General features: G+C 50.2%; 1 protein-coding gene across 1 annotated transcript in view; it reads right to left on the bottom strand.

The window, feature by feature from the left end:
- The window catches only part of STAP1 (signal transducing adaptor family member 1), a 512,237-nt gene that overhangs the window by 343,738 nt on the left and 148,565 nt on the right, over positions 1-19,934 (bottom strand). The window contains exon 3 of the mRNA XM_086961918.1: positions 18,498-18,611. Coding sequence (XP_086818044.1) covers positions 18,498-18,611 — 114 coding nt within the window. The remainder of the gene's footprint in view (positions 1-18,497; positions 18,612-19,934) is intronic.

The following is a 19,934-nucleotide window of genomic DNA, read 5'->3' on the forward strand; positions in this document are numbered from 1 at the left end:
GAAATAAGTGGACTATATTTTTGAACCCCCTGTGTTGACAACACTCATTTGAATATTATTCTGTCATCAGTTTCCCTTTCTGTAAAACTCTATAACGAGTAGAGCTTGATATATTGGAGATAAACAGGGCTTATAACTTATGCCCAACTGTTAGAATTACTTGTCTACAGGAGTGCTGTCAATAGTTTCTCAAAACTTTGCTTGATTGTATGTGTATCACTTCTGTGTGCACTAACGGCACCTCGAGGTGGTAGGTGCCTTGAGTTTCTTTAGCACCCTTTTTTGATTACTTTTCCTATAAAACATACTGTTTGATGTGTACTGAATTTGGAGATACTATAACTGTTCTGTAGAGTGTGTGCGGACGTTTCCCTTTTGGGAACACTACCACCTGTGTCTTTTTGTCCATAATTGTGAGTACTTAAAGGGAATTATTTAATTTCCTTTTTATGCACTTTTTTCACTCCTTTTTTCACTTTCACGTCCCTAGGTTAGGGTGGGCCTTAGAGTGCCCATACCGACGGGGTTTAGTCCACGATAGGTCCTGATGAATGCCAGGTAAACTAACACCAACATTGGCAGAAACATGTTGACCACCTTTTAATTCTATAGGAAACAACCAAACATTCTATTTGGTGTGGTTTCCAACACATTGCTTTTAATATGTCCAATTAATCAAGTAATAAATAATTTTTTTGATACTATTAGACAGTTTTAATTTCACTATTCCGATATAGAGTCATTGTGTAGCTGGGAGATAGTCTTCTTCCTCTTAAACATTTCTGGGACACTTTTCATTTATCTTTTTTTTTCTTGGCTTGACAAGGCTGGTGGTTGGGCAACAAATTAGAATTCTGCTCAATTGGTGTCTTCGGGCACCAGTATTTTCCTCAATAAGCTACCAAGTTTTACTTTCTCTCTCTGGAGGCACAGAGGAGGTCAGTAAATTATGGTTGGAAAACCTAAAGCTTATCCATCAAAACCCAAGATCACAACACAGGACAAACAAAATGCCACCCTCAGTGGAAAACAAGCACAGACAAAGTCAATAGTCTTGCTTTATTAATGTATTGACTCATTTTCTATGTGTTTATATAGTGCTAATGGGGAAACTGAGCCTGAAGATGTTGGAGAGAGAGAGAAACTTTTGTTTATTTAGACCACAGCCTTTTAAACAATACAAAGCATAATCAAGATCATACAGTGTCCCATGGAAAGGTGTTTTTCCAAAGACCAGAACTTACACCTTATGGGTATTGATCTTCAGGCAGGTTGTTCTCGTTCAGTCTGCTACAACGGTCATGCAGCTGGTGTAGTTGGTTCTGGAGGTGGTTGTCTTACCCATCAAGGAGAGGATGAATTGGGTGTTGTCAGCATATAATTTGATGGAGATGCCTTGGTTTCGGATAATGCTGGGTTGCAGATTTATGTAGATGTTGAACAGGTTGGGGCTGAGGAACGATCCCTGTGTGTAACTACAGATCAGCCTCTTGGTCTCTAATGTGAATGGTGACATTCACACTCTTTGGGATCTTCCCAGGAGGGAGGAGCAAATCGATTGGCGTATGGGTCCTTGGATACCTATGTTGTGAAGTCTTCTGATCAGAGTGTTGTAGGCAATGGAGTGGAAGGCCGCAAACAGGTCCTGCAGAATGAGAGCTGCTGATTCTCCATGGTCCAGGATGGTCCTGGTGTTGTCAGTGGATGCAATGGGTGCTTTTTGGTGCTGTGGTTCTTTCTGAACCCTGATTGGGTGTTGTCCAGTAGGTGGTGAAGCCCAATGTGGGTTGAGAATTGTTTGTTGATGGAGTTCTCCATCCCTTTGGCTGGGTACAGGTGCAGAGATATTGGATGAAAGTTGCATGGTTGGTTTGGGTCGGCTGAAGTTTTTTTAGGAGGACGTTGACTTCTTATGCTTACAGTCATCCAAGAATGTAGCGGACTCAAAGGAAGTGTTAATAGCGTGGGAGAGAATGGTGCTGATTGGTGACATTACTAGGTTCTAGCGGTAGGGGCTTGGGTCCTTGGGGGCCCCTGAGTGAATTGCCCGCATGATTGTCACTGTGTCATCTCTAGTAAGGGGTGTCCCTTCTGTCAGGTGGTTGTCTCGACTGCTGGTGGGTAGTTTGGCAATGAGGTTGCCAGTGTCCAGTTGGTGTGGAAAGTTGCTGTAGATGTTAACGATTTCGCTGCAGAAGAAGTTTGATAGGTTGTTGCAGAGTTATTTGGATGGGGAGATGTTGTTGACTCTTGTAGAAGGTGTAGTGAAGTCCTTTAGGACCGAGAGGCCTCTATGCTACTGATGGAGCTTTAACGCGTTCTTGGTGTCTCATAGTTGCTGATGGTAGCATCTGAGAGCAGCATTGTGGATGGGTTTTTCAGAGGTTTAATGGCTGGTTCTCAGTTTTTTTTCTAGCTGTTCACCATGTCGTTTTGATTCTCGGAGGTCCTCTGTATGCCACCTGGCTTACTTGTTGGACCTTCTTTGATTTTTGGGTTTGACGAGTGCGCGTGCACCATTTCAAGTGGTGCAGATTTGCACTCAGTAAAAACAAGTCTAGTGTTTCCAAGCCCTGCAGTGCTGAGTGCAGAAACACTGAGCCACTCGTAGCTGCCAGGAGAGGAGTCCTGGCTATAACACTTCAGGCAATTCATACTGAGGCTCTATGTGTCGGAATGCCATTAGTTGCTTCAGGGGTCCCCCTAGAAGCAGCATAGGTGCCAGATGACGCAGCTTTAAAAAAAACACCAGGTTCTTAGGTCTGCATTCAGATAATTGGGAGCAGGGCTTTAAGTGGGCTGGGTCTCACTGGTGCTTAGAGTAACAGGTCAGCTGTCTTGTCTCCCGGCATGTTATCTGGATGTAGGAGCACGTCACCCGCGGGCCAGGCGTGGCACTTGGGGTTGAATAGAAGGTGAGGAACAGCACGTCGTTAATCTCCTGGCTATCACCCACTGTGTGTGCGCTTTGTTAATATTGTCTGCCCCATGTAATCATTTCCCGGGTGCCCGTCCGATGATCCAACGCTATGAGCAGCATCATCACACTGGCGCCAAGGGGAGCTGGATTCCACGCGCCTCACCCTTCACCTGGCTCCGCACTATGCCGGCACCTCAGCTGACGCTGCGGGCGGTGCCGCATGGGCCCGCAATGACTCATGTGACAGAAAGGAGCGCAACGCAGGGAGCGCACAAGAGCGGTGAGTGCGGCTGCCTCGCCCGATGCTGAAGAGAGCCACCATTTGTACCGCGTCTACGCAGCACAGTGCGCCACACCCCTGAGGACTCCTCCGCAATGATAGAACTGCTGGACATGCACACACAACCGCGCGGTGCTAGTGCCATCATGAAAGCAGCAGGTTGCAGCCCCTGGCTGTGACAGTAATCAGAAGGGGCAAACATGGACTATCTTATCCACGCCTAAAAGAAAAGAAGAAAGGAAGTGGAAAGAAGGCATTCAAGAGCAAACAAACAAATAAAATACAACAGAAAGGATAAGAAAATCACATAGTCAAAGAGATAAGGCAGAGCGGAACTATATAGACACAGCAACATGGCAGACGACAACCAGGCCCAGCCTCAGCAGAGAGCCCCAGCACAACACGCCCTCACCGGGGTACTATCCCTATTCAGTGACTTAGAAGACCCCGGCAACCGCATCCCCACGATGGAAGATATGGATCGAAAGGCTCATCAACTAATTCTTCGCCACAAGGGAGACTGGCGGAGCGGTGAAAAAGTCCTTACTCCTCCATTACGCTGGAGATGAAATCTTCAAGTTGTTCAAGCATCTACCACACACAGGTATTGCCACGGATTACGACTCTGCGGTGGTAGCGCTCAATGCTCACATTGACCCCCAACTCAACCCTGATTTGAAGAGGTTCAAACTGCGCCAAGGGGAGTCAATCGATACTTTCTACGCCAGGCTGCGTTTGCTCACCAGCACATGCACAGCAGATGACCAGCAGAAGGAGATCAGGGTCCAAATCATCCAAGGGTGCCGGACAAGACACTAAGAGACCTCATTCTACGCCAGCCGGAGATCATCCTAGAGAATATACTGATTTTGGCACAGACTCACAATCTGTCCTCAGCCCGATACAGTGAAATGGACCAGGCCCTAATGAAAGCCCATGAAAGACCGGCGAGCATCAAGACAGAGCAAGCCGATGCTCTCTGCACAAAGACACGGAACAACACTCCCAAGAAGCAAAGGCCTGAACCACTCAAGGCGAGGTGCGGGTACTGTGGGCGTGAGGCACACTCGGCAAATGAGTGTCGGGCACAGGGGCAAGACCTTTGCCAACTGCAGGATCCCCAACCATTTTGCGGCAGTATGCAGAAAGAGAAACCGAGGGAGAGACACCAGAGGACAAAGACCGCCCTAGAGAGCGGTGTGACAGTTGTCCATCACAGACCCAGCGCAGCCAGAAGAACTACAAGGGGCCAGTCGATGGTACCAGGGGTTGGAAGACTCGTCCATGGATGAAGATGAAGAGGACACTTACCTCATTTCGTTCACACGAGAACTCAAGCACTGCAGAAGACCCCAACCAACATGCGTTGTCTGGATTGCCGTATCCGAAGTCAATGCAATCATCAACACCGGAGCCTAAGTGAACGTGATTAGCTTCCAGCAATATCACTGCCTCCAGCCCAGGCCGCCTCACACATCTCGGACCAAAATATTTGCCTGTTGGAGCCCGTCCCCGCTGCCACTCAGAGGTAAGATACCAGTACCTGTGAAGTCCGAAGGACAGGCGGTGATGACAACAATCCATGTCATAGACTCAGAGGCGGACACCCTGATCAGCAGGTACACAGCTGAGGCTCTAGGGCTACTGTAATTTGCCAGAAGCGTCTGAGCACACCAGGTGAATGATGTATTGGATCAGTTTCCCGAGCTTTTCCAAGGGTTAGGGTGCCTCAAATGTGATACCATCTGTTAGACCTGACATCATTGGCTTGAGTCTCTCCTCCATTTTTCTGGTTGCCTCTACTGTTTTACGATGTTTTGCTGGTATATGCTTTGGGCGCCGTGTCACTGCTGATCAGTGCCATAGCGCAAGTGCTCCCTATGTTAAAATGATGTATCTATTGTATCCATGTTTGGCTTATTTGGTTTACTGTCAGTCCCTAGTCTAGTGCACCCGGAGTGCCGGGGCTTGTAAATACAAATGCCGCTCGTGGGCCTGCAGCACGTGTTGTGCCACCCACAGGAGCGGCCTCGTAAAAGAATGTCTACGGGTCGGTCATTGCGAGACCCACGTGCAGTCTTGCACTGTCACGTCGGCTGCGCGGGTATACCTACTTGCCAGCCCCTCCAACCTTCCCTTAACTTCATGTTAGTCACCCCTAGGATAGGCCCGTGGGCAAGGTGCATTGTAAGTGTAAGGTAGGACAAGCCTGACCAAGTTGGCATGTCCTGATAGTGAAGTGCCGCCATCTTAGTGCTTCACTATTGCGAGGTAGCCTGCTCTCCGTTGGATAGAATGGGCCGCCGGGATTATTAATGCTATGATCCTAGCTGGCTCGGAGAGTACGGTGCAATGTCGAGTTTGGTATCCCTGAACTCGGGGTTTAATTACGCATCCGTTGGTGTGGATGGTTTTTGGACTCTGGGTTCGAAAGTAGTACTTTTAGAAAGTGTCTATTTTCTTGTCTAACCATATCTGGTCTCTGCTGGTCTTACGTGTGTGTGACAGGAGCTGGGTGGCTCCGAGAGGTCTGGATGAGTCAGTGTGGGATGAGTGGGATATTTACGTTGAGAGTAGGGGGAGAGTAGTTGTTGATAGCCTGCCTTGCCTGATACAATGCTGGCTCCACCTCCTGCCAAGCGACTGATGGCTCTGTGCCTGCCATGGACGATCCTAGCCCCACCTCCTGCCAGGAGGGCGATAGCTCTGCTCCTGCCAGTATCAATGCTGGCTCCACCTCCTGCGGGGCGTCTGAGGACCCGGCCCGGCTCAATGAATAGGCCAGGTGCGACTACCTAGCTCCACCCACCGCAGACCCAGGGTGTTGGGAAACCCCCGGCATAGACAAAGGGATCAAAGACGAAAAGGGGTATAAGATAAGGACCCCTGAACTAGGAAATCAGATCACTTCTGACAAGGAACCCTGTAACCAAGGACAAGAAGCCTGCTGATCTAAAGGACTGCCTACCCCTTCTGCCGGTGTGCTGTTGTTGGGGGAATCCTGCAGTGCTTCTTTATTTTTGCCAAGGAACCAGGAGAGAGGAACTGTGTGTGTACTCTCACGCTTGCTAAGAAAATCTCCAAGGACTGGAAGAGTGCCAGTCTCCTGCTGAAGTCACAGGGCTAAAGGACTTCATCTGCTAAAAAGTGCTATTTGCTGGAAGTGTGAATCCAGCACCTCTGAAAGAACCAGCAATCACGACGATCGGACGCTGGGCCCGACCGACGCCAGCAGCAATGCCAGTGAGTAGGAGTACGGCTCTAACTCCAGAGGACCTCGTGTCTGCCCCGCTGCTGATCGCATCAACCGTGTGCCCTTCGACGCCGTGAGCGCTGCTCACTCTGTGCAACTGCATCATCGACAACGCCTGCTGAGGCCTGATCGACACCGAAGACGCGACGCCGGATTGCTCGACGCCGCTGATCATCGTGTGCTTCATTTTCCTAAGGTACTGTGTTGTTGGGGGTCCGTGTGACTCCAGGCCCGGCGCAGCGCTCCTCGCGGTCGACGCCGAACCTGTGGATTATCTTTGCCCCGGCGTTGTGTAGCTCCCGTGTGAGTTACCCTGTTGCTAAGAACTGTGTTTCCAAGAAGAAGAATTGCTTGATACTAAAGACTTTTGTGCTAAAGAAGAAACTACCTTTGAACTATCCTTTTTCCTTCCTAAACGTATTTATTCCGATTGTGTACAGTTTTGCCGTTATTTGGTCTTGTGCTAAGTCTTATATAAAAATACTTATTTTTACAATACTACTGTGTCGTGTCCATTTGTAGTGTATTCACTTTATTACTGTATGTGGTCATAATTGCTTAACACACAGCCTCTGAGATAAGCCTGTTCTGCTCTGCCAAGCTACCAAGGGGGTGAGCAGGGGTTATCGAAGGGTGTGATCCACTTGCCCTGACTAGAAAAGGAGTGTCCCTATTTGTCAGAAGTGTATACCTCTGCCAACTAGAGACAGCCGGTTCTAACATTGGATGCAGCGGTGAGGATTTGGACCTTGCATTTATGACCCATGTACAGTGATTAGTGTGCGCTACGTAGTGAAAGCAGACCATAACGCAGTCACAATCTGATTCGGAAGGATCCTATTTTTTGTTCTCCGCTTTCCTGAAACGTGATTTTCTGAACACTGCCAGTTTTAACCATGAGTGACAACGGAGTCACTACCCCTGCTATCGTTGTTGTTGAAGAGTTCGAGAGGAGTAAGCTAAAGAGATACAAGAAAGATGAGCTGAAACACTTTTGCAACCAGTTTGAAGTTCCTACCACTGGCCTCTCGAGAAAAGATGATTTTTATAAAGCATTACAGGCCTGGTGGGAGTACAGAAATCCCTCTGATGTGGTGGTGGTACCCACAGAGGAAGGGGATGAGGAGGTGCCAGTGAATGGACCTGTGCCCTCTCCCGGAAGCAGTGTTTCCTCCAAAGGTCTTTCCCCTGAAGAAAGAGAAGAAAGGGCGAAAGAGCGAGCTTACAACATGGAGATGGCAAGGCTAAAGATAAATGGGCAGTTGGAGTTAGAAAATGCGAGAGGTAGAAGGGAAGCTGATTTAGAGATCAAAAAGTTGGAGTTTGAACGAGAGAAGTTAGCTTTGGAGCGTGAAGCCAGGTTGAGGGAACTGGATATCCAAGCTAAAAAGTTAGAGTTGAATCCCTCTGGTGGCAGCATTCCATCCGAGCCTGCAGAAAGTAAGTTTTACTTCCCGAAAGATGTGATCAAAGATTACAATAAGAATGAAGATATTGGTCAATGGTTTAAAGCATATGAGTTAGCATTGTTGGCCCACCAGGTCCCTGAGAAGAATTGGGGAGCGGGGTTGTGGGGTCGCTTTGTGAATGAGGGAAGAGATACCCTGTTAGACATGCCTGTTGCGGATAGGATGTCGTATGCTCATATGAAAGATGCTTTAATGTTGCGATATGGTTTAACCCCCGAGCAGTACAGACAAGCTTTTAGAGAATGTAAGAAGTTGCCTGGTACGACGTGGGTTGAATATGTGTCAAGGGTCCAGTGGGAGACTCAGCCAAAGGTGGGCAGGGTCCCCAGCAGAAGAGAGGGGGGGACAAGGGTAAACAGAAGGAGTCTCAGAAAGGGCCCCAAAGTAATCCCCAAGGGAACCAAGGGAAAGGTTCCCAGCCTCCCCCTGAGAAGAAGCCAGGGGCCCCGACGGGTAAACCTGTTCATAGGGGCCCCCTAACCTGCTACGGTTGTGGGCAGGTGGGACACCGGTTTTATGACCCCCAGTGTCCCAAGAAGGATTCGAATGCACCGCCGCGTGCACCCCCTCGTCAGTTGGCAAGTGTAGCCTTGGGAGGGGAGGAGATGGTTGTCCATGGTGGGAGGGGTCCCGCAGAAATGTCCCTGGTCTCGCTAGGAGACATGCAAATGGTCCCTCCACCCCCTCTGCCTAGTAACACTAGTAAATATAGGCAGTGGGTGACCATTAATGGCCATAGAGTGGAAGCTCTCAGAGACACCGGAGCGAGTGTGACAGCTGTCAAGTGTCACTTGGTGTCCAGAGAGCAGGTGGTTCCCCACGCATTCTACCCCGTGATAGCTGACGATAACTCCCAGAAAGAGTGTGAGGTGGCTCAGGTTTCCTTTGAATGGGGGGGAGTTTCAGGTACTCTTCAGGTTGCTGTGAGGCCCGCCATGCCTGTCGACTGTCTCCTGGGCAATGATTTGGAAGACTCCCCTTGGGCTAAGGTGGAGCGAGCGGCGCACTTGAAAATGTTGGGTGTACCGGAGTGGGTGTGTGCAACCACTCGATCCATGACAGCGAGTAAGGGTGTTGATGGGGTCCCGGAGCCTGAAAGTACGGCCCAGGACCCAGCTGTGAAGAGAAGAGGCAGGAGGCGCGGGAAACCGGCCCCCGTTGTTCCCGTGGTCCAGAAGGAGGTAGACCCTGAGGGGGATGCCCTGGAGCCCACAGGGGAACAAATTGCCGAACTGGGAGATCTGCCCGAGCTGACCCACTGGCAGCAGGATGGTGGTCCCTCCAGGGAGGAATTCTGTGCGGAACAGAAGGTGTGCCCTTCTCTTGTGGGCATGAGGCAGCAGGCCTCAGCCCAATCCTCAGGTGATCAGTCAGGGTCACATTTTGTGTACTGGGAGAACGACCTCCTGTATAGCGAGCCTAAGGCTGCTGAGCCTGGGTCAGCCCGTGTGCTGGTGGTACCCCAGCGCTTCAGAACCTTCCTACTGGGTTTGGCTCATGACGTACCGTTAGCTGGACATCTGGGGCAGGACAAGACCTATGACAGGCTTGTCACCCATTTTTATTGGCCTCAGATGCGTAGGGATGTAGACATCCATTGCAAGACTTGTCGCACTTGCCAGGCAAGTGGGAAAAGCGGAAGGAAGCAGAAGGCTCCCCTCCAACCTTTTCCGGTGGTCAGCACCCCATTTGGCCGGGTGGGTATTGACATTGTTGGGCCCCTGGACCCCAAGACAGCCCTGGGCAACAGGTTCATCCTGGTCTTGGTGGACCATGCCACAAGGTACCCGGAAGCCATCCCTCTCAGGACAGTGACGGCCCCCGTGGTGGGACGGGCACTGATGGGTGTTTTCTCCCGGATGGGGTTCCCCAGAGAGGTGGTGTCCGACCGAGGCACCAACTTCATTTTGAACTATATGAAGTCTCTGTGGAAGGAGTGTGGGGTAACCTACAAGTTCACCACTCCTTACCACCCTCAAGGAAATGGGCTGGTTGAGAGATTCAACCGGACCCTTAAAGGCATGATTATGGGTCTTGAAGAACCAATGAGGCAGAAATGGGACGTCCTCTTGCCATGCCTGTTGTTTGCTTACCGTGAGGTGCCGCAGAAGGCTCTAGGGTTCAGCCCCTTTGAGCTCTTATACGGTCACCTGGTAAGAGGACCTTTGAGTCTGGTCAAGGAAGGCTGGGAGCAATCTCCCAGGAAACCTCCCCAGGATGTATACAGCTACATGCTGGCCTTTTGGAACCAGACTCGGCGCTTCAGAGAACTTGCTCAGGCAAATCTGGAGGCCAGCCAGGAGGAGATGAAGCGATGGTACGACCGGAATGCCACTCTGGTAGAGCTTCAGCCTGGTCAGGAAGTGTGGGTAATGTCCCCTGTGGAACCTTGTGCACTCAAGGACAGGTGGACTGGACCGTTTAAGGTTGTGGAGAAGAAGAGCGATGTCACCTACCTGGTGGACTTGAAGTCTCCCAGGAACCCCTTGCGGGTCCTGCATGTCAACCGTTTGAAGCCCCACTTAGAAAGGTCCGAAGTGGGCATGCTCCTAGCTACAGATGATGGAACAGAGGAGGAGAGTGAGCCTCTTCCTGACCTCCTGTATGCTAAAGAGCAAGACGGGTCAGTGGATGGTGTGGTCCTCTCTGACACACTGACCCTTGAGCAGAGACAGGATTGTCACCAACTGTTGGGGCAATTCCCGGATCTGTTTTCCTTGGTTCCGGGTGTCACGCATTGGTGTGTCCATGACGTTGACACCGGAGACAGCCCTCCTGTGAAGCACAAGGCTTACAGGGTGACTGACAAGGTCCGAGCGTACATTAAGGAGGAGGTCTCCAAAATGTTCGCGTTAGGGGTGATTGAGTCCTCTAGCAGTCCTTGGGCCAGCCCAGTGGTCTTGGTCCCGAAGGCTGCAGCGCCTGGTGCTTCACCGGAACTCCGGTTCTGCGTGGACTACCGAGGGCTCAATTCAGTCACGAAGACTGACGCGCACCCCATCCCCAGAGCTGATGAGCTCATCGATCGGTTGGGGGCTGCCCGGTACCTTAGTACGTTTGACTTAACGTCTGGGTACTGGCAGATCGCCTTGACGGATGGGGCAAAAGAGAGGTCAGCGTTCTCCACACCAGATGCGCTATACCAGTTCCGGGTGATGCCCTTTGGGATGAAGAATGCCCCTGCCACCTTCCAGAGGTTGGTCAACCAGGTCTTGGCTGGACTGGAGGAATTCAGTGCCGCCTACCTGGACGACATCGCAGTGTTCAGCGCCAGCTGGGAGGAACACTTGCGCCACCTCCGGGAAGTGTTGTTGGCCCTGCGCGGAGCAGGCCTCACAATCAAAGCCAGTAAGTGCCAGATTGGGCAGGGTTCTGTGGTGTACTTGGGGCACCAAGTAGGGAGCGGTAAGGTGGCCCCCCTGCAACCCAAGATTGATACCATCCTGGCTTGGGCACCGCCCAAAACCCAAACACAGGTGAGAGCCTTCTTAGGACTCACAGGTTATTACAGGAGGTTTGTCAAGGATTACGGCAACATTGTGCACCCCTTGACTTCGCTGACTTCCAGGAAGCAGCCACGAAACGTGATCTGGACTGATGCCTGTCAAACGGCCTTTGACACCCTGAAAACTGCAATGTGCACAGCACCTATACTCCAGGCACCCGACTTTTCGAAAGAATTCATTGTTCAGACGGACGCTTCAGAGCATGGCGTGGGGGCTGTTCTAGCTCAGGTGAATGAAGAGGGCCGAGACTTGCCGGTAGCCTTCATCAGTAGGAGGTTACTTCCCAGGGAAACGAGGTGGAGTGCGATAGAGAGAGAAGCATTTGCTGTGGTCTGGGCGCTGAAGAAGCTAAGACCCTACCTGTTTGGGACTCACTTCCGGGTTCAGACAGACCACAGGCCCCTCAGATGGTTGATGCAAATGAGGGGTGAGAATCCAAAACTGTTGAGGTGGTCCATTGCTCTACAGGGGATGGACTTTACGGTGGAACACCGCCCTGGTACAGATCACGCCAATGCTGATGGTCTGTCCAGATTTTTCCGCCTTAGTGATGAGGACTCCCTAGGTTAAGGGTAGTTCTCCCCACATTTCAGCTGGAGGGGACACGTGTTAGACCTGACATCATTGGCTTGAGTCTCTCCTCCATTTTTCTGGTTGCCTCTACTGTTTTACGATGTTTTGCTGGTATATGCTTTGGGCGCCGTGTCACTGCTGATCAGTGCCATAGCGCAAGTGCTCCCTATGTTAAAATGATGTATCTATTGTATCCATGTTTGGCTTATTTGGTTTACTGTCAGTCCCTAGTCTAGTGCACCCAGAGTGCCGGGGCTTGTAAATACAAATGCCGCTCGTGGGCCTGCAGCACGTGTTGTGCCACCCACAGGAGCGGCCTCGTAAAAGAATGTCTACGGGTCGGTCATTGCGAGACCCACGTGCAGTCTTGCACTGTCACGTCGGCTGCGCGGGTATACCTACTTGCCAGCCCCTCCAACCTTCCCTTAACTTCATGTTAGTCACCCCTAGGATAGGCCCGTGGGCAAGGTGCATTGTAAGTGTAAGGTAGGACAAGCCTGACCAAGTTGGCATGTCCTGATAGTGAAGTGCCGCCATCTTAGTGCTTCACTATTGCGAGGTAGCCTGCTCTCCGTTGGATAGAATGGGCCGCCGGGATTATTAATGCTATGATCCTAGCTGGCTCGGAGAGTACGGTGCAATGTCGAGTTTGGTATCCCTGAACTCGGGGTTTAATTACGCATCCGTTGGTGTGGATGGTTTTTGGACTCTGGGTTCGAAAGTAGTACTTTTAGAAAGTGTCTATTTTCTTGTCTAACCATATCTGGTCTCTGCTGGTCTTACGTGTGTGTGACAGGAGCTGGGTGGCTCCGAGAGGTCTGGATGAGTCAGTGTGGGATGAGTGGGACATTTACGTTGAGAGTAGGGGGAGAGTAGTTGTTGATAGCCTGCCTTGCCTGATACAATGCTGGCTCCACCTCCTGCCAAGCGACTGATGGCTCTGTGCCTGCCATGGACGATCCTAGCCCCACCTCCTGCCAGGAGGGCGATAGCTCTGCTCCTGCCAGTATCAATGCTGGCTCCACCTCCTGCGGGGCGTCTGAGGACCCGGCCCGGCTCAATGAATAGGCCAGGTGCGACTACCTAGTTCCACCCACCGCAGACCCAGGGTGTTGGGAAACCCCCGGCATAGACAAAGGGATCAAAGACGAAGAGGGGTATAAGAGAAGGACCCCTGAACTAGGAAATCAGATCACTTCTGACAAGGAACCCTGTAACCAAGGACAAGAAGCCTGCTGATCTAAAGGACTGCCTACCCCTTCTGCCGGTGTGCTGTTGTTGGGGGAATCCTGCAGTGCTTCTTTATTTTTGCCAAGGAACCAGGAGAGAGGAACTGTGTGTGTACTCTCACGCTTGCTAAGAAAATCTCCAAGGACTGGAAGAGTGCCAGTCTCCTGCTGAAGTCACGGGGCTAAAGGACTTCATCTGCTAAAAAGTGCTATTTGCTGGAAGTGTGAATCCAGCACCTCTGAAAGAACCAGCAATCACGACGATCGGACGCTGGGCCCGACCGACGCCAGCAGCAACGCCAGTGAGTAGGAGTACGGCTCTAACTCCAGAGGACCTCGTGTCTGCCCCGCTGCTGATCGCATCAACCGTGTGCCCTTCGACGCCGTGAGCGCTGCTCACTCTGTGCAACTGCATCATCGACAACGCCTGCTGAGGCCTGATCGACACCGAAGACGCGACGCCGGATTGCTCGACGCCGCTGATCATCGTGTGCTTCATTTTCCTAAGGTACTGTGTTGTTGGGGGTCCGTGTGACTCCAGGCTCGGCGCAGCGCTCCTCGCGGTCGACGCCGAACCTGTGGATTATCTTTGCCCCGGCGTTGTGTAGCTCCCGTGTGAGTTACCCTGTTGCTAAGAACTGTGTTTCCAAGAAGAAGAATTGCTTGATTCTAAAGACTTTTGTGCTAAAGAAGAAACTACCTTTGAACTATCCTTTTTCCTTCCTAAACGTATTTATTCCGATTGTGTACAGTTTTGCCGTTATTTGGTCTTGTGCTAAGTCTAATATAAAAATACTTATTTTTACAATACTACTGTGTCGTGTCCATTTGTAGTGTATTCACTTTATTACTGTATGTGGTCATAATTGCTTAACACACAGCCTCTGAGATAAGCCTGTTCTGCTCTGCCAAGCTACCAAGGGGGTGAGCAGGGGTTATCGAAGGGTGTGATCCACTTGCCCTGACTAGAAAAGGAGTGTCCCTATTTGTCAGAAGTGTATACCTCTGCCAACTAGAGACAGCCGGTTCTAACATTCCATCAAACTAAATATTGACAAGACAGTCACCCCCATGGCGCTACGAAACAGACGGATTTTGTTCCACCTGAGGCCCCCTAGTGGAAAGGGAACTCGAAAAACTAGAACAGCAAGGGGTAATTGAAAAAGTCTCAGGCCCAACGTCGTGGGTATCCCCGAGGTTAATCGCAGAGAAGCCCAAACAACCGGGAGCGATACGGCTGTGTATCGACATAAGGCTGCCCAGTCACGCCATCAAGCGCGAGCGCCACATCACACTCATGATGAACGACATAATTGCGGATGTCAATGGATCCCGCTGGTTTTCCAAGTTAGATCTGAATGCTGGGTATCACCAGTTGCCTTTGGGGAAAGACAGCAGGTACATCACAACTTTCAGCACGCATCTAGGGCTGCGGCGGTACAAACGGCAACATTTCAAAATATCCTCAGCGGCTGAGGTATTCCAGAACACCATCCGTGAACTGCTCTCTGGCCTGCCCGGGGTCCTCAACGTCAGTGATGCTGCATTGGGAAAAAACCCTGTTCTTCCAACCCTCACTGGAGTTCTTCGGGTACATTTTCACTCAGGAAAGTATCCAAGTGGACCCGCGAAAGTCTCAAGCGATCCAGAGTGTGCCTGCCCCTACCTCGCCCACAGAGGTAAGAAACTTCCTTGGCATGGCCACCTACTGCGGAAAGCTCATCCCAGACCTCGCAACCCACGCCGAGCCACTACGGGTGCTCACAAAGACCGACGTCAAGTGGAGCTGGGGAAAATGCATTCCAGAATATCAAGGATGCCCTCCTGGGAGAAGCCATGCTTGCCTATTTCTACCCAGCAAAGCGCAGTGAGCTACTGGTGGACGCCAGCCCAGTGGGGCTAGGAGCAGTGCTAGTCCAAGAACAGGAACCAGGGCTATGGCAGCCCTCTCATTCGCCAGCAAGTCTCTGACCCCCACCGAAGCCAGGTACGAGCAAATCGAGGGAGAGGCGCTCGCCATCGAGTGGGCCTGCAACCACTTCCACCTCTACCTGAGTGGCCAACCCCTCACCGTAGTAACCAACCATCAGCCGCTATTTCCACTTTTCAAGGGTTCTGCCCCTCACCCGCCCCCGAGAATCGAGCGGTGGGCTATCCAGCTTCAGCCTTATCAGATGAAAGTGGTCTATTGACCCGGAGAGAAAAACCCTGCAGACTTCTTATCTCGACACCCCCTACCAGAAGAAGAACAGGACAACGCTGAAGGGTCAGAACAACATATCCAAATGATCTTGGTCGCTGCATGCCCCCTGGAAATGACTATGGAAGAAATCAAGAAGACAGCCGAGCTCTGACTCTCCAGGCCATCCAAATAGGGTCATGGAAAGACTACCTCCAGCAAGCGAACATATGAGTGCCAGAAGACAGGGAAGAACTGACAAAAATATGAAGGGTGCGGATCGAGCTGAGTGCCACTCAAGACGGAGTACTTCTGCGAGGCTCGCACTTCATGATCCCTCAAGTGACCCAGCTGGCCCATGGCGGTCACCAGGGCACCAGCAGGGTGAAATCCCAGATGAGGGAAACGGTCTGGTTCCCAGGGTTCGAGGCAGTGGTCAAGGACTTGGTTTGTCGCTGTCATGCCTGCCAGATGACCTTTATGCCAGAACGGCCTGCTTCGGTGTTCACTGAAGAGGCGGGCACCGACCCATAGTCAAAATTGAGTATGGACTTTGGGAGTTTCCCCGGAGGGACAAGCACAGTCGTCCTGGTGGACGCTTACTCAAAATATCCGATAGTCGAGACTATCCCCTCAACCTCCTTCACTCATGTGGCGCCAGTCCTCGAGAAAGTATTCACGACTTTTGGGCTCCCCACACAAATTTGGAGCGACGAAGGGCCACCATTCCACAGGTCTGAATTTGCCACATTCCTCAACCAGTGCGACATTCATCACCGACGGATCACTCCCCAGTGGACCCCAGGCCAATGGGGATGTGGAAAGGTTTATGAGGACACCAAACAAAATGCTAGGTATTGCTACAGCCAAACAAGAGGACCCGGAACAGTGCCTCAACACATTCCTCTAGGAGTACCGGAGCACCCCACACTGCACAACACTCCAAATGCCCTAGGAGCTCATGTTCGTCGGTCCCTGGAGAGACCCTATAACCACCTGTCCGGGGTGGAGGCCACCAACCCACAGCATCCAAGACACCCAGGTACGACGGGAGTGGCGCAACGACCAAGCCTGCGATAAGCGACACGCCGCATCAAGGTCCCTCTTGCCCAGAACAGCGGTAATCCTCAAGGATCGCCAACCCGGTGGAAAGTTTCGAACTACCCACAAGCCTGGCACCTGGACAGTGGTGGCCAATAGTGGTACCATAGTGACTGCCCGGAGAGGGAGTGAAGAGATCTCAAGCAACATATCGTGGTTCAAGGAAGTCCCATCTGCACTAGCCGATCAGGACGCCTGGTTACCTCCAGACCCTGCGGGAACACCCTTAGCCCTGTAGGTGAAGACTCCGGAGACCCGGATCCCGCTCAGTCTCAGGTGAAGCTCCAAAGTCCTCTGCCAACTATGCCACTGCGGGGTGAACCACCCATCCAAAGTCAGCCCCATCGCTACAGCCTCAGGCCGAACCCTCGGCCTAACCAGCATTTGCAGGACTTTGCCTGTTAAATGTCAGAGACTGCCGTCAAAGGAGACTTGGTGCCTACTGAACTTTAGAGACTACTGTCAAAAAGACCAATTTGGGGAGGGATGTAAATGTCTCCCGGCATGTTTGCCAGATGTGGGGGACCTCATCCGCGGGCCAGGTGTGGTCCACGGGGTTGAATAAAAGAGGCGGAACCGCACGTGGCTGATCTCTCGCCTATCACCCACTGTGTGTGTGCTTCATTAATATTGTCTGCCCCATGTAATAATTTCCCATGTGCCCGGCCGATGATCCAACGCCTTGAGCGGCATCATCACACTGAGCACCAGCAGTTTTTTAAAGGGGGCCTCAAAACGGTTCTCCATCGGGCTCGGTTTTGTGTCCTGGCACAGGCGGTCCGTTTTTTTTCGAACTGCAGTGACCGCAGGCATATTGATGTGCACGTGCTCACACTGCTCATTTCTCACTCGTGGAGAAGTTACGACATGACGTCCTGCCAGGTGAACATTGTAGGGGAAGGGAAATACTTTAAAGAGAGTCATTTTCTCTCTGGATTTTCCTTCTCTTTTTGAAACTCAGGAGCAGCAACATTGTTGTGGTGTCCGCAAAGCTTTAAGTGGAAGGTTTTTCTATATTATATACAAGCCATAGTTGCTGTTTATTTATCTTAGGCAACTAACTACCATTGGCAAAGCCAATACTCATGACTTGTTGTAGGTATGGATGTACTTGTTGCATCATATATATGGATGCAATAACAGAAACAGCAAAATACAAGCTGTGCGGCACACTATGCTAAGCACACACTTTTAGCTTACTTGTTTTTAAGCCACACCCTTAATTTCATTGGCCACGCCCCTTTGAGAGACACCCCATTTTTTTATTATCCCACTTAAAGCCCTGATTGGGAGTCTCTGCTTCCTGCCAAGAAGTGACATAGTGGTAACCCACCGCAATACACAGCTTTCTGAAAGCACATCGTGTTGTATTTACTTACGTGTAAAGCTTGTTTTTTGTTGTTTTTTTTACCTTTTGTTGGAGCGTTAGCAGCACTGTACTTAACAAAATATTAGGTGGGCGTTACATGAATAAGTAGAAGGCAGCCGTGAACGGACACAAAAACAGCAACATTTATGGTAAGTGTCGCGCAAATTTTCGAGGATTAAGTGACAGGAAGGGTTCGTGGGGTGACAATTGGTCAATGCCATGAGTCCTAAGGGTTTGAAGCTTAAGGAGAAGAGCCCAGAGGCCTCCATATTATGATAGAGAAACAGAAGACGGGAAAACAACTGAGGAAACTGCCAACGGTGAGGGAATTGAGAAGTGATATGGGCGAGGCGCGGTTTCTTTTCTCCTCTAATCACGTTTCAAGGCTGCGTCACATATAAGAGTTGGTGGAAATGGAGAGCAGGTTTTTTTACCCAAGGTGTTCAGAGAAAGGAGGGAGTAGAACACAATCTGCTACGTACAAAGCTATTAGGAATTTGAGCTCGACCTGAATTGTATTTCAAACTACTGGGAAAGAGGAAGCAGAAAGTCACACAAGAAATCTGAGCGTCAACTCGGTAATATTCAACAGCCGCGTGTTAAATGGCGGGAATTTACCTTCAGCTGCACTTCCTCATGCGGTAGAGTCAGAGTGACCTTTGTCAGCTGCTTGTCAGATGGGAAGAAATCAGCGAGAGATTTCAAGTCCATTAGGTCAACCATCTCTGAGTGCTGCAAGGAGGAAACAAAAATAAACACATTTAACATACCAGAGTTCACCGCGTGGAACCGCAACTACAAGGCACAATACAAATTAAGCGATTTTTAATCCCGTAAATAGGAAAATATTGAGCATTTAGAAGAGCGTGTTAGAAAATTAGTTCTGAAATGTGTTATCAGGACATCTCTTATCTACTTAAATACTGTATGCGTTTCCTCAGTACTTTAAAGGGAAAATATAAGTGGAGGTAGTCACCAAATTGAACCGTGGACTAAGGTTGGAGTTTGGGTCAGTCAAAAGTCAAAATAGTTTATTGTATATGATTACTTAAAATCGTTACAATGTTATTTTTTTCTAAAAAAAAGAAAATTTTGCAGTGAATCTTCCATTAAATACTCATTTTCAGTGTCATGATTACCAAGATTTTAAAATCTGAGTTGACATTATAAGAGATAGGGTTGGGGCTAAGAGGAAAGCATTTGTTAACAAGAATAAGGACCTGATTACGAGTCAGGCGGTCCGACTCGCGGGGCGAAGTGGTGCTGTTGCAACACCACTGGGCATATTACAAATTTCAGGACCACCAGTGGTGTCATGAAGGTTCTTTCTCCATGAAACTACTGGCAGTCATGAAACAAAGGGGGCCCTGCAGGGAACCTCGTGCCCCTTGCATGGGGGTGCATGCAGGGAGGTACATGTTGTGCCCCCTTGTGTGCATGCACCCCGAGTTCCAGTACGGCATGGACTTCACAGTCCATGCAGAGCTGGAACGCACTGTAGGTGTCCTGCAGCAGTGCCTTTCTAAGGAATGCATAGGTGCCTTTGAAAGGCACCACCACGCTGCCCGTACGGCCCCACAAAAAACTTGGAATCTATCAGGCAGGCGTCAGCCCAGTTTGACTGTCCTGGATCGGGGTGGTGGCATGGCAGCCAAACTGTCATACACACTGATATCAGTGCACACCACTCCCGGTGGGACATTTATTAGAATTAATAGGGTGACCCTGTGTCCCTCAGAACCTGGGTAAATCATATAGCAAAAAGAATTGGTTCTGTTGGGTATAACAACTACTTTGTACAAGGTAATAAATACTCTGGAAACAATTGTAAGAAACCCACCAAAATTAAAAAAATAATAATCATATACACAGCTTTTTCTTTAGCAGTGAGTAGTATCTTTACTTTACAGGAGTTTTAGATTGGCTGTCACGTGACCAGATACATAAACGGTGACTGTACAATGTTCAAGAGTGTCTTGAGTGACTTTAGGTGATTAGTGACTGTAGTGCTGTACATGAAGTGATAACAAAGACATGTGAATATAAACAATTGCA

The sequence above is a fragment of the Lissotriton vulgaris genome, chromosome 3_1, assembly GCF_964263255.1.
Source record: "Lissotriton vulgaris chromosome 3_1, aLisVul1.2, whole genome shotgun sequence".
Taxonomy (NCBI): Eukaryota; Metazoa; Chordata; class Amphibia; order Caudata; family Salamandridae; genus Lissotriton; species Lissotriton vulgaris.